Source organism: Hermetia illucens, chromosome 4 (assembly GCF_905115235.1).
Source record: "Hermetia illucens chromosome 4, iHerIll2.2.curated.20191125, whole genome shotgun sequence".
Classification (NCBI taxonomy): Eukaryota; Metazoa; Arthropoda; class Insecta; order Diptera; family Stratiomyidae; genus Hermetia; species Hermetia illucens.
In genome coordinates, this window is record NC_051852.1 from 135967831 (window position 1) to 135983802 (window position 15972).

The 15972-nt window shown below is 43.2% G+C and overlaps 1 protein-coding gene across 1 annotated transcript in view; it reads left to right on the top strand.

The window, feature by feature from the left end:
* Window positions 1-4892: 4892 nt before the first annotated feature.
* The window catches only part of LOC119653814 (glycine receptor subunit alpha-2), a 69117-nt gene continuing 58037 nt past the window's right edge, over window positions 4893-15972 (top strand). The window contains exon 1 of the mRNA XM_038058842.1: window positions 4893-5009. Coding sequence (XP_037914770.1) covers window positions 4954-5009 — 56 coding nt within the window. The 5' untranslated portion in view covers window positions 4893-4953. The remainder of the gene's footprint in view (window positions 5010-15972) is intronic.

A 15972-nucleotide genomic window follows, 5' to 3' on the forward strand; every position in this document is an offset into this window, starting at 1 on the left:
TCGTCCAAAACTTGCAAGTTGTTTACTTAGAATTTTAATACCACAGTGCATCTGCAAGAGTATTTTCGTTGCTCTTGACGTATACTTTTCGGTAGCGAACTGCGAGATGAAATGTAGCTATCTAAGTTGTCTTTATGAAGTCATCTCTCATTTCCTCCGGTGTTTGTTCCAGGAATGCACCCGTGGTTAAGTCTGCGGGATCTGTGGAAAGGGCTAATTTTGCATCTCCAAATGAAGAGTTCAACGTAGTGACTTGTTGATTTTGAAGACTGTTTCCAACTCGGCTATCCAAGATTTGTTTCTCTTAGTATTTATAAGATGCCCTCAAATAGTGACCTCTTCACCTCTGAAATTGAATATGCTGAAATTGACCATGTTGCAGTCTCTGAATTACTATTGGTATGCATTACAAGTGCTCCGCATGATTCCAAGGCATTATTAGAATGCTGCTGTAGTTGGCGAACATAAGGTTGACATGAGAATTAGTATTTTCCTAGAGCGCCTATGAGGCATTTTCAAATCCAAAAGACATGACTTTCCATTCGAATTTGCTAAAAGGAGCACTGGGATAGCAAACGTCTTCTAATAACGGCACTAGTGGATCTAGAATAATTTAATCATGTAATTCCAAATTCCTAACTGCTATTTCCCCATGTGAAGTGGACTTGCCTGCCTTTGAATGTGAGTGGCGTATCAAGATCAGCCATCATTTGAAATTCCTTCTTTGCAGTCTCCAGTTTGGTGAGTTATGATAGTGGATTTTCAAAGCTGTTCCCTAGGAATGCCATTTTTTAGTTGATGGTCCGGTCTATAAATAGCCCATTTTTGGCCACCAAATCCACTTTAGCATCTATGTACTATTACAAAGAGCTAAAGAAATTGTTGCGGAATCGCTGCCCACTCCCCCTTCGGGATCTTCCCTTTCTCATAATTATGATTTCATGTTTGAGTTCTGAAATTATATTTTGTTGCGGGATCGCTGCTTACTCCTCCTTCGGGATCTTCCCTTTCTCATAATTATGATTTCATGTTTGAGCTCCGAAATTATATTTTGTACTTCAGTCTGACAGCTGTTGTTCAAGTCTGACAATCCTTCTGCGATACTTTTAGTGCCTAATGTGCCTAGTACCTAGTGCCTAATCCTTTATTCGGAAAACAACTCTTCACTTCTTCAGAGTGAATGGAAGAAAACACACTGAAGAAGGGATAGTTGGCTTCCCAAATACAGTTTTTGCTTTTCTTGCCGAAACCTTTTTAGCCAGTAAGGAACTACTCTTCAGAACCTTTGGCTAACAAACTACCTCCTAACTCAAACCATGAGTGATTATCAATTTTTGATCCAGATTATTCCTGACACAGTAGACAACATATTCTGGGGCTTTTGCCTGAAAACATAGTAATTTTCATCGATTTGTAGTCTCCTGATCTACTTTGCATTTCGGGTTCCTTTTAGTTTACCATCTTTACCTCGGGTTCATTCATTCAGGACAAGAGAACTTCAGCTCTGGTAGTAATTGGTCACAAGTTTAAACGCGATTGGGAATTTCTTCCGCTTTGGATCGAAGTCGCCAATGTAACGCATGTAAAGTTGCCACAAAAATTAGGTTGGGGCGTACAAACACACTCTAAAGTTTGGAAGGAACTGACACTAATACCACTATACCTAACAAAAGCAATGCCACAGTTATGACGTTTCAGTGTACAATTTTATTGCTAATAATAACCGGACCAAAACCTGAGTGTCAATTTTTTTCGAAAGCTCCGTATTTTGTGTTTAGTGTCACTACCTGCCTGTCTTCTCTGAGATGCCAGTATGTTGCCGGCTCTTGTAATAGTTTTATTCAAGTTTATTCAAGCCAAAAAAAAGTTGACCGTTGCGAGTAGTTATGCAAAGAAAGATGCGCCATTTGATAGGTTTTAGTATTTCTTTCCTTTAATTTAAGAAGTTGCCGCGTGAAGAGGATCTTTGGAACGGAATGATGGCTCTTTAACCAGCGCAAATAACTGGTGTAAAGAGGTGTTTCTGGTCAGCCCCAGACATCCTCTCAAAATACAAGTAGATATTAAATTGAGTTTGTTTTCAAAGTAATTTGTAGAGTTCATGGTAGAAGTAGCGGCATGTTCTATAATTTTCCTTACTAATGATCTATGTAGATTAATAGGCTTTTGGGGTGGGAGACCTCAAGAAACTCCAGTTGAAAAAATAATCAATCTACCAATCTTGAGGGGTTTAGGAATGATAGAGTTCAAATGGTCCCTTAGAGAGCACAACTGCGTTATCTCCCCATCTTGAAAGGTGATGGATTTAACATGGGTGAGAGTATGGTCATTATTTTCATGAGCAGGGGTGTTACCCTACTTCTTTTAAAGGATATAGATTTGGATTTGTTTAAGTTGATCGGTAGGTCCAATCTACATTATTGGCATTGGCATTATTGGGAAATGCCATTGCGTACTTGCACACAGTCCAGACCTAGCTAAAGGCGTCTATTGGACATTACCTTTGTCACCCATAGAACAATTTAAGTAGGAAAAAGGAGCTTTAACATTGTGTCATTCAAGGTCGCCAGATCAACCTTCTCATAGGCATTATTCTCATCAATCGCCGCAGCCAATACCTGTTGACCTTTACTTTTAGCGATCAAGAATAGACATAACAATTTGCCGGGAGGATTTTGTATTCTTCAATGAATTTATTGATTCGAACCTTTATAACTGAATTAAGCAGTTCAATAAATTCATTCATGAGAACAATTGCGCGGTAACTAGTCAAAAATTTGGGGTCTTGCGGGGTTTTGAGGATGGCACCACCCTAATAATAGAGCGATTCTCAGGCGGACTTAAATTGCACCAGATGGGGTATAGACCCTGCAACAAAGCAGAGAACGTTTCCGGTGCTAACCAGCGTATATACTGGTAAGCAATAATGTCTGGACCAGGGGCGGAGACTGTCCTGTACCTGAGCAGGACACTCTTAGCTCTTATTAAGACAAAGGCTGAGAAATTGTGGGATATCTAAGGTAGTCAGGCAGGAAGGGAGATGAGGGGCAGAACCGCCCAGTCAAAAATTCAAAATTTCTCCTTGGATTCCAGCACGGAGATTTGTCACTAAATCCTTCATGGATTTCCAGAAAGACTTTACATCATTTATCACAGTCAGCTCGGTCTAAATATCACGCCATCATTTCCTCTTCCCATCGGCGACAGACATGTTAAATATCTGCTTGTGGGCTTATATTGGTAATCTGAATCTTCAACCAATTGGCGTCAATTTAAAATTTTGGAACTAATGTAGTTCCAAAACACGAGTAGAGATGCAAATGGGAGTGTAGTGGCTCTTGGATATTTTATCCATGATCGTATTCCCCTGCCAGCATTGGCTAGCGGAATTAGCAAAAGTAATGTCTAAAACCGAACCCAATTGGTTGAGCATTGACGGTGGGTTGAAATAAGTGAATGATTATTAAGAAAATTAAAAGAGAAGTTGAGTACAGCGGCCTCTAAGCTTATCCCTTTCCCATCAGTGAGGTAGTTTCCAAGATGTTTGGATCTGACATTTAAATCCCCAGTGATGAGGACATTGTTATATCTCTCACAGAAAGAGAGAAGCCTACTGAGGGCCATATTGAACTCCCTGTTGAAGAGCCTGGAGGTAAGTAGACTGAAACAATAGTAGGTTGGTCACACATTAGAGAAGGACGACAACTTTATGCTATTATGACAGAATCTACTATACTAGGAAGACCAACGAATGGAACTCCCAAGAAACACGTGGCACAGAACAGTGAAGGAGGAATATAGGCTTCTCAAACAGTTCTGGGGGGAGATGAAGCACATTTCCGGAAGTCGACAACAAAGGCGTGTGGTAAATCTGATTTATTAAGTCCCTTTTAGAGGACAATGTATACCATATAAATATACTGTTTCTGCAATGGCATCCTACGGCCATATATGCACCTATTGAAAGAGGACAAGGAGGACAAAACTTTCTTAACTTCATGTGGAGCTGCCTCAGACGAAAACAATTGTTGAAGATCTCCTTCAGCGAAAAATCTACGCGCTCTATTTTCCCCAAGAGTCAGTACATTTTCTCCTTTTTGGAAGAGTATGAGACATTATGCCATTATTATTCTCGTGATAGATTTAAGCGAATTAAGAAGTGAGAAAAAAGAATGGTGCAAAAAGAAGCCTTGCTTTTCTGAAAGACGTTAAATCTTAAATAACTATTTTTATTAGGTAAATAATGAAAACCACCAAAGGTAAGCTCACCAATATTAAAGGATCACTGTAATTGTATTATCATGGGGAATGTTAAAGCGATCCATGCGATACTATCGACCAAATTGCTTAAAAAGTAGCCAACCCCTCTTCAACTTCAAACCGACGAGCTAATTAGGAAGTTTTGTTAGAACACAGCTTCTGGACCGCTTCACTAGCTCATTATTAGTATCTTTATTCTGTTCTTCCCGTTTCCAGTCTGTCGAAAGTCTGCCCATAACGCGATCGGTGTCTAGATCCGATGGTTTTAAATTGTCGAAAAATTTTCCCATCATAAATTTTATTTGTCTCCTAACGTTGATTTTTTCAGATATGTTCGATTTTCCTTCGATCGTTTGTACAGAATGACGAATCTTGATTTATAATTATTATTCATCGATAATAATAAATCTTATTATATAAAAAAAAACCATAAAAGTTAATAATGTTCGAATGTGAAAGAGAATCCAAATAATACGGATAGCGAATTTTCCGAATATGCACATATGTTTATAATATGAAAATATGAATACATAATTAAACTTGAAGTTATAATGTGCGAAATAATGTAAAATGTTGTTCAAAAGTGTGAAAATAAAATCTTTATGTAGTTGAATGTGCCTTGGTGAGTCCTAGAAAATGCAAAATAATAAAAACATATGAAACCAAGGAAATTGTTTTCCTTATAACATTAAAATGCTGGAGATAAGCAACATAATTTTCACCATTGGATTGGGATTCATTATTTGCTGGTGAGTATCAAATTAAATATTTTAATTTAGTAAATAAATTAAAAAAAATGTCGATGCCCAAAGAAAAAGATAAAAACAAAAAATTGTAATTTAGTGAATTGGAATAATATTCAGTACGGAATATATATCCTGAATCGTTTGAAATCGAATAAACATGAAATCGTATACATGTTCAGGCCAACTTAAATTAAATGCGTTTTTATCATTCCCATTCTCATATAAGACATCAAACTAGTATACAAATCGTTTACCGATAGAATTAATTAATGTCGTAAAATAAAACAGTAATTTGAGAATCCCGAAACCATAACTAACGAAATCTATGAGATATAATATTTTATTATCCTTAGTCTCATAGTTATTCAGTATCCAGTTATAACTTGCCAATAAATGAGATCTTTCTTTCGCAAATGCATTCAAAAATTTATTGGTGAAAGTAACGTAGCGTAAGCCTGAAATAACTTTATGTCCCATAAAGACAGCCTTCAAGCTTTGCATGTCGGAATTATTATTCCTCGTGATTTCCCATAATCATTCACTTTCTTTTCGTTTTTTTTCCATCCAACATAAATGTTTCTCGATATGCTTTGGTATCCAAATGCACCCCAGTGATAACTCACAAGCATTGCTCTATCAACAGTTTTCAAAGTTTAATTTCTTCTTAAAGTATGTCACGAAATGGAATTTTTAAATTTATATTTGGCTGTTCCTGTAAATCCCGAAACAGAGGAACCTCGTTCAAGTTCATACTATAGGCGGGGTAGGAAGTAGAAATGGTCCGCATTATGCAAAGTATAAGTCGTTGCTTCTATTTGAAGAGTATCAATTCTGGTTTAACTGCTACCAGTTGGTCCTGAACCATTTGTCTGACATCTGTTCCTGTCGTGCAATGAAATCCTGTAAATGCCTTTCTTTCTTTTTCAAAGCACTTTCCAGGTGGAAATTTATAGTAAATTTTTCCAAGAAATCATATAATTAGGGTAGGGAGATAATACCACGAATCAACTATTAAACTACAATTCCAGATGCGAACAACCTATTTTAAATTGTCGAAAAGGGGAGGAAATAAGGAAAATATCCTTGTAGACACTGTAACTGGCCCCGGCCACCTATACAACAACCTTAAGTTCAAACATTAAACTAAATTATAAAAAGAAAGAAACATGTTGAAAATCGGAAGTTCGCCGCTTCACATATGAAAGGTTTTGTTGATCCTTTGTGTAAAAATATTTGCTGCACAATGGTACCACTTATATTATATATAGCTCGTAGTGCAAATACGTTGAATATACCCGATATTCAATTCAACGTGGTACTGACATTTTATCTCCTAGCACGTTGTTATTTAACTCGAATGGAGAAACTTCGACCTACTATAACCATAATAGTAGTACGATTTCCACCTAACTTTCCAGCACGATGCTTCCCATCAAAACCTATCATACTGCAAAATTTTACGAATCCAGGATGAACTTAAGGGGGGATTCGCAATATAAAAATATACTACTATTAACTTTATTTGAGCAGATATCGCAACTGGGAGTATTTTGAAGCCTAGATACCATATGCTCGGACCACCATGGGTACTTGGGTTGGATTGGGTGCTTTCTGGGAATGGGTCCTTGAAGTAATTGCCCCTTTTCGGACCCCCGCACTCCTCTCTTTTGCAACCAATGTCAAAACTAACATCTGATTCGAAAAATACTGATTTATTTAATATCCCACATGACTATATTGATTGAAAAAAAATTGCAATGTGATTTACCGCATGTGTGGGGTGTTCACAGTTCCCATCTTCCACCGAATTTCGTGTTAATCGGCATAGTCGTTTCTGAGAAAAGTGCGTGTAACAGACAGACGGACAGTGAATCGATTTTAGCAAGGTTTTGTTTTCAGTTTAACCTTAAAAATTAAGCAAAGCGGAAACCCAAAGCTGACCCTTCAGATATGATAGCTTCTGTAGGTTTCTTATGTATATAAATTTAGTCCTATCTTTCTGATACCAGTGAGAATCAAACCACAAAATTCGTTTCCACAGTTCAGCTGTTTAGTCCCTAAGCCTATCAGGCTTGCTTGGATGCCAAAACCATCATCCCTTATTATCAGGTTTCGTCTAAGGCAAAAGCAACTCATCAGGCGCCAACTCGGCAGAAGCACACATTTTTTGCTCACTTGTAAAATGAGGATTTGTGTTGATTTTTGAAAAATAGCTTCTTATCACAACCGAATAATCCGCATACCAAAGTATTGAAGATAATGTTGAAAATATGCGGTACAGTCCGTCAATACTTTTATGGAAACGTAGAGCCTATTCAATCTTTAAATAAAAATAGTTTATATTGAAGATTCGTTAACATCGAGCTTTCCTCCAGTGAGTCCATTTTTTCACAGTCTCCTGTGGCGCGGCAGGATTCGCAGCATTCGAAATTTATTTTGAATGTTGCGAATGCGAACAAATAGATGGCGCGGAACTATCCACTTTGCAGAGCTCGGCACGGGAGTGGAAGACTGACGAGAAAAGTGTGCCATGAGTTAGGGGCAGAAAAGAAACACATGAAGGAGATGATTCTCTTCTGCCTCTAACGAGCAAATAGTCACTTCACTTCTTCTTCATTCTTTAAATAAATTATTTAATAAAGTCTAATTGTTAAATCTATCGAGGATTGATTGTAAAAACCCAGTCTATGTTCCGGTGTACCTAAAAAGTGTGGTTTGCAAAGAATTGGACTATTAAAGTTAAATTGGTGACTCCGACGTGATCAAAGTCGTAGTACTATCAGTATCCAAAGTGAAGAAAGAGAGGCTGGACCCTCACCTGTAAACATAACTATTGAACAACCTGTGCAGCCGATACCTCAGATGACTCGTTCTGTTCCTCTGATCTCGAGCGCGTTTTATCAAGTTAACCAAACATCAGCACCGCAGCCCCAGACGCCAGCACCACAGCGCCAGACGTCAGCATCACTGCCGCAGCCACCATCGTTGCCGCCGCAGCCGCAGCCATCACCATCTCAAACGTAGCTGACACCAGCATTATTGCCGCATCAGAAATTCAACGAGCGCGACCACCTTTCAACATTGGCAGCAGCAACTTAGAAAACGAACGATTATTTGGCAACCAATTGACTTCATCACAACAACCACACCTTTTACTATAAAAACCACATAGAAGTTTTCTACACTATTTATTCCGCATTTGTATATTTAATATATATTATTATATTATATTCATAGTTCAGATAATAATAATTAAAAATCGCTGCAAGAGACGGCGTTGAAGTGTTTCTCATCGCGGGTTCTCCGTTTTCTTGGCGGGTTTCTGGGTGGTGATTTCGGTCTGCGCTGGAGAGCGTCCGCTTCGGTCGTCATTTCTGTGTTCGTACGTGCATTTGTGGGTGCGGCCTGCCGTGTCGGAGCAAAATTCACCGCGTTTCATTATAAACTCACCGCGTGTTCATTGCAAACTCGTACTTTTCGTTACTCAAGATGTCGTTCGACAGCAAAGACGCGGCAGGCCCATCAGACCCGCAAGTGACCGCCCTCGCCGTACGCGTTCCTCCGTTTTGGCGGCGGAACCCGGAGCTGTAGTTCGTGCATTTGGAAGCGCAGTTCCAAATGTCCGGCATCACATCGGACGCGACCCGCTTCAACTACGCGGTGGTCGGCCTGGACGAGGAGTCTATTCTTCTGGTATCCGACGTAGTGAAGTCGGCATCGTACACACAGCTCAAGAGCGAGTTGATCAGGCGCCTGTCGGCAAGCGAGTCGGCAAAATTAGACCACTTGCTGGCGGGTTTAACGTTGGGTGATCGAACTCCCAGCCAATTGCTTCGCGAAATGAGGCAATTGGGTGGGAGCAAGATTGGCGAAGACCTGATCAAGTCGCTCTGGCTGCGACGGCTCCCGGAGGGCACCCAGGCGATCCTCGCTTGCGTCTCCGGTTCCTTGGAGGAACTGGCAGCGGCGGCCGACCAGGTGCAGGAGGTGTACGTACGCCCAACCTTGGCGGCCGTTCAACCACCGTCGGATGAGGTGGGTGACTTGAGGCGCGAGATAGCCGCTTTAACAGCCAGTGTGGCCGAGATGCGGGCGACGTTGGACGCTCAGCGTTCGGGCGATCAGGTAGCAGGTCGTCAGCACAGTCCGCGGACCGAGGGATTTGCTGGTACCACCGCAGATTCGGGGATAAAGCGACAAGATGTATGCTACTTTGTAGATTCGCGCCTACCGCAAAAAACTAGGTCCGCGGGGGGTCTTGGCGACGGCCACCCAGAACGCAGCGCCACGTCGCCTAACTATTTTCGACCCCCTCAGCAGGCGCAGCTACCTCATCGATACTGGTGCGGAGGTTTTGGTTCTTCCCGTACCTCGGCAACATCAACTTTTCCCACAACCGTTCAAACTTGCGGCAGCAAATTCCTCCCGCATAAACACATACGGGTATAGGCAAGTGGACGTGAGTCTTGGCTTGCGTAGGACATTTTCGTGGCGTTTCATCCTGGCGGATGTCAGCTTCCCCATATTAGGCGCAGACTTCTTGTGTCACTATGGATTGCTGGTGGACTTGCAAAATAAGTCCCTTATAGACCCCACGACCAACCTTAATTCGTCGGGACAAATGGTATCTCACCCAGGCAATAATCTTTCCGTTCTTTTAGAAGACATTACCGACTCTCGTGTTCGGGCACTTCTCCAAAAGTTCAGCCAGATTACTACCGAGTGTAGTCTCTCCAAACCAGTGAAGCACAATGTGCAGCACCACATTATCACTACTGGTTCCCCGATCTTCTCGAAGGTGCGTCCTCTACCATCCCAGAAACTGGCTATTGCACGGAAAGAGTTTGAACAACTCGTTCAACAGGATATCTGCAGGCCCTCAAACAGTTGTTGGTCTTCCCCACTGCATATGGTCCCTAAGCCAAACGGCGAATGGCGCCCATGTGGGGATTACAGAAGGCTAAATGCACAGACTGTTCCTGACCGATATCCAATTCCACTCATCCACGACTTTGCGCATCACCTCGCGAATTGCCGCATCTTTTCGACCTTGGACTTAACCAAGGCTTATCACCAAATCCCAGTAGCTCCTGAAGACATTCCAAAGACGGCAATATGCACACCCTTTGGACTCTTCGAGTTCACCCGGATGACTTTCGGATTGTGCAATGCGGCGCAAACCTTTCAAAGGTTCATTCACTCAGTCCTGCGAAACCTCGAGTTCTGTTTCGTATATTTGGATGATGTTTTGGTCGCTTCTTCCACTGAGTCTGAGCACTTAGCCCATCTCGAGTGCATTTTTCAACGTCTCCTTGAGGCCGATTTAGTCCTAAACGTTGAGAAATGCAAATTTCTCCAAAAACAGGTGAGATTCCTCGGCCATTTCATTTCCCCTAAAGGAATACAGCCCGACTCAGACAAGGTGCAAGCGATAACTAGCTTCCCGCGTCCAAAGACAGTGAGGGAGTTGAGGAGGTTCTTGGGCATGCTGAACTTCTACCGTCGTTTCCTGCCCAAGGCCGCCCATCACCAGTCCATTTTGAACGCGTACTTGTCTGGCCCCAAAACTAAGGACACACGAGAGATCGTGTGGTCTGAAGAGGCTATCTGCGCGTTTGACAAATCCCGTCAACAACTGGCCGCCGCTACACTCTTGGCATTCCCTCTGCAAGATGCACCCCTAGCCGTTTTTGTTGATGCCTCTGACATCGCAGTAGGTGCTGCCCTTCACCAAAAGGTGGATCAAGTTTGGCAGCCGTTGAGCTTCTTCTCGAAGCAGTTGAATTCCGCTCAACGGAACTACAGTACCTACGATCGCAAACTACTCGCCGCGTATTTGAGCATCAAATACTTCCGTTTCTCCCTAGCAGGCAGGCCGTTCACAGTGTTCACGGACCATAAGCCTCTCACGTATGCTTTGAAACAGAAGCCCGACAAAGCGTCCCCTCGTCAGCTTCGTCATCTGAGCTTTATAAGCCAGTTTACGTCAGATATCCAGCACGTGTCCGGCAAGGACAACATAGTTGCTGGCGCTTTGTCTCGTGTCTCCGAGGTTAACATCCCCGCCTCACTCGATTTCTCGGCTATTGCCAAGGCGCAGGAGGATGACGCAGCATTTCAGAGCCTCAAATCCAACCCCAAATACAAATTTCGGGAGTTGCCCATCTTCGGCTCAAACCTCTCTCTCTGCTGCGAAGACTCGGAAAAGGGACCTCGGCCATACATTCCGGCCACCTATCGCAAGGAAGTGTTCCACGCAGTTCACGACTTAGCGCATCCAGGCATCAGGACAACAAATCGGCTAGTCACCGAGAAATACTTCTGGCCCTCTATGAATAAGGATGTCAATTCCTGGGCCAGAGAGTGCATCGCATGCCAGAAGTGTAAAGTCTCCAGGCATGTAAGGAAAAAAGTTGGCTCATTCCCCCGCACTACCAAGCGGTTCCACACAATACACCTCGACATAGTAGGGCCTTTGCGAGACTCGCACGGTTATAGGTATTTTCTCACAATCATCGACAGGTTTACGCGGTGGCCTGAGGCAATACCTCTGAAAGACATTACGGCGCAATCATGTGCCGAAGCCCTCTGTCGCGAGTGGGTACCTCGCTTTGGCGTCCCTGCAGTGGTCATCACTGACCAGGGAATGCAATTTGAGTCCACCCTTTTCTCCGAGTTAGGCAAACTCCTTGGTTTTAAACGCCAGGGGACTACTGCATACCACCCGCAATCCAATGGGATGCTAGAACGTTGGCACCGGACGCTGAAAGCCGCCATTATGGCACGTGACGATCCGTCCTGGTCCCAAGTCTTGCCTCTCGTCCTACTCGGCCTACGTACAACCCGACGAGAGGAATTTGCTGCCAGCCCCGCAGAGCTGGTATACGGGGAGAACCCGAGACTCCCAAGCGATCCGGTCGTCGACAAGAGATCGGGTCTCACAGAGTCGGGGTTGGTGCGTCTGCTGAGAGACAATCTCCGACGCATAAAAGCCACACCACCCACCCGACACTCGTCCACACCTGCCTGTTCGCCCAAGGAACTGGACAAGTGCACGCACGTTCTGGTCAGGACGGATGCTGTCCGGAAGCCGATGCAGCCTCCATATGAGGGCCCGTACCGCGTTCTCGAGCGGGGAGAACATTTCTTCCAGCTCGAGATCGGTGGACACAGGAAGGCGGTCTCTCTGTCCAGGCTGAAACCCGTGTCCGCCCCGAAGCAGCGTCGTGTCCGTTTTGTGGATTGACGGTGAACGAAGTTCCGGGATCAGTCGCCGAAACCCCTAGGTTTCATTTGGGGGCGGAGTGATGTGGCGCGGCAGAATTCGCAGCATTCGAAATTTATTTCGAATGTTGCGAATGCGAACAAATAGATGGCGCGGAACTATCCACTTTGCAGAGCTCGCCACGGGAGTGGAAGACTGGCGAGAAAAGTGTGCCATGAGTTAGGGGCAGAAAAGAAACACATGAAGGAGATGATTCTCTTCTGCCTCTAACGAGCAAATAGTCACTTCACTTCTTCTTCATTCTTTAAATAAACTATTTAATAAAGTCTAATTGTTAAATCTATCGAGTATTGATTGTAAAAACCCAGTCTATGTTCCGGTGTACCTAAAAAGTGTGGTTTGCAGAGAATTGGACTATTAAAGTTAAACTCCAGTGTTGTACTGTTCTTTTGCCGATTTTCAGAGCTTGCCGAGTCCCTTTATATCTATTAACATCTTCAGTTTAGTTAATCTACTAAGATTGATTGATTGATTTGTTTCTGTTCTTTACAAACTAAGGGGACAAGTTTTCTCGCAAGCTCCTCTGATGCTGCTAATTATGGATTTTATACGCCTTGCAGGCAGCCGAGCCGTTTGCAGATTTTGAAGTGGAGTTTCCATGTTTAATACAAAACCTATGCCCCTGGGGCTTAAGAGTGTGGTCTCTTTCAACTACCGCCAATGCTGACGAAAAGCATCAATTCAGCCCATGACTATTAGATGAGGTATATAAATGCCTTGCTGATTGATCCAGCGTGACCTTAAAATGTAAAATATAATGGGTATTCTTGTAAGAGGGCAACTTATCAGCTTCAATAATTGGAGCATTAGCTGTTGCCGGCCAAAGGTTTTTTGTTGATCTTTTAGTAGAAATTATTCTCCATAGATCTTACAGATAATTCCTTCACATTAACGCTGGCACAGCCTAGGATTATAGTTTGCCAGGGGCTGATGAGTACATTAGCCTTAAAGCCGTTTGTCGGGAAACTCAGGGGATATTTTTTCACTGAGAGGCGGTTACTTATTCGCAGATATAACTTTTTCCGTTGCAAATAGTCCAATGCCATTAGCGAACCTCAGATTTTCTACTGATTGTCAAAATTTCGAATTTTCATAATGTAGGTGTTGTTTTTTTGGTTTTATGAATGGATGCCACGAACTTAGTTTTAAAGGGAAACTAAGCCGATATCGACATAGCCCTTTTTGCGGGCCACCTGGTACCCAGAGTCATTCGTCGAAGGCCACATCTTACACCTGTAACCGCCAAGTACTCTGTGCAATATTTATACCTTGGCATGGGGTTTGATTACCCGTGGGAAGTAATCATCGGAGAGGAGCTTTTGAGAAACTTTCGCTCGCATCAAACGAATGAACGTCAACCCAAATGTATAAAACATGTATAAATTGCTTCCATTGAATTAGAAGAATATTATCCCTACTTTATTTTCTCATACCGCATTGTTTTTACTCCTAAATGGAGGTCAATATACCCATCGAACCGGAAACTTACATCAAGTAGCTCCCGCTTTGTGAATATAATTTATACATTATCAATATCTCGTCCATACCCTATATGCACCTATTCTTCGATTTATAACAATGTCACTATTGCATCCTCAAAAACCTCAAGTTTGCAGCACAGGCCGAAAAAAGAATTGAAACGAAGTCCACAAAAACTCTCGCACAGATTGTGCGCCCACATGGGGCGAACCAAATAATTTGTCCGCAGCAGGGATGATAACAAATAACATCATCATCAACGGGGCAACAACCGAAATCCGGTCTAGGTCAGTCTTGTTAAAACCTCTAGACTTCACTACTTTGCATCGCGGTCCACCAATTCGATAAAACTATATGACATCCTGCCTACGCAATCGTTTCATTTGAAGCCACATCCTTTTCTTCTACCATAGTCACTGCCTCCATATATTAGAATGCGAACATTAGGCAAGCAAGTAGGTAGTGACCGCTCTGACTGGCCCAATCAACACATGCCAAAATTAACTTGGGGCTTAAGAATACACTCAGTCTTCCCTGCTTGTCGTAAAACGCGACCGACCATGGGAGAAATTTGTGGGCTTGCATCCTACAAATTTTGAAACTTTACTTTACCCAAACGTCAACACACGTTTCGAATAGGGACTGACCTTACGGCTACGATCGAAAACGGACTATGATTGGTTTTTCGAATGAGCGCACGCTCCTCGGCGACTGTGGTGAAGATCATCAGAACTACAACCTAAACGGGAATTTCAACGAAATTTTGCTAGACATTCCTCTCCTTCCTGTGGCAATGTGCTTTTGTACTCTGGAAAGCCAAGTGATAGCATATGCGAGTCCGGTGTCGAGCTATTTCTGACGGCTACCGCAAAGCGCGCTCTCTTGACCTGGGACATGGTTTCTACTATACACCAAGAGAGACTTTTGATGCAGTGGATAAGGATGCTTTCTGCGAGCAATTACACGCACTTCAGGAGAGGTTTCCTAAAGGTGACATAGTGACCATGATGGGTGATCTAAATGCCAAGGTGGAATCTGACAACTCCTTACTCGGACATGTGCTGCGGAACAACGGTATTTAGGACTATAACGATAATGGTGGGATGTTTCTGGATTTCTGAAACCTCCACCGCCACATTGTTCATGGCATAAGCCCATAGGGTCAGTTGGGTTTCAACTGGCCGACACCCCACGACAATTCAGATCGGCCACTTCATGATCAGCAGCAGATTTAGGAGTAGTCTCCTCAATGTGCGTAATAAGTAAGATGCTGACATCGGCCTTGAAAGAGATCGCCATCTGATGGTCGCTTAAGTTCGTTTGCGTGTTGCTTCCGTCACTTCACGCAGGGTTGGACATAGACCGCTTGTATGTTCTAGCTATCGCTCGACAGTGAAAGAGCTATCTTACTATCGGACTTCCACTCTGATAGACCCGCCTGAAGAAAGAGGTTAAAGGCTCTGTTAACCGCTACGAGTGATGGCAGGCGTGATGGGCTCAAACTCCGCTACCATGCTCAACTCCTTATCCACGATGACGGCTCTTAAGCGAATCATGTCCGGTGATGTTCTTCCTCTTGTCCTTATGCGAATGCATACTGCTCCTCCAAGTAGAGAGAGGCCATTTTGGTCATCAATGCACTCAAACGGAGTGAAGCCGCTGGGCATGACGATCTCCCAGCGGAGCTATTCATCACCTCAACAATTGCAGTTACTGTAGATCTGCTACTTCCGCTAGTATGGAAATCTTGTTAATCGCAGATATTTTCTAGAGAGAAGAAGATGGGGTTAATCATTGAGATTCAAAAGAAGGGCACCTGTATAATTGGTAAGACATCTACGTGCTTTCAGTCGTCGCAAAAAAATTTATGAAATAATCCTGGAACACATCAAAGAATATTTCGAAAACTTGATCGACAGAAAGCAAGTTGGTTCTGTTCCAGACCATCCTGCATTGACCACATCAACACAAACGAAGAACTTGGTTGACAAGCAGGCCTGGCGCACGCGATGTGATCGGAAGGCCAAAGTGACAGTGAATAAGTCACACATTAAGGAGAGGGGACACTTCCACTAGAGGCTACGGTTTGCACTGGGATCCACTCTCCCGAGGTAACCGACGACTGGGTTGCCCGAAGAGCACTTGGTGCAGAACAGCAGAATTGAAGTACGGCCTAAAATTGGTTGGCATTCCCTAATAATA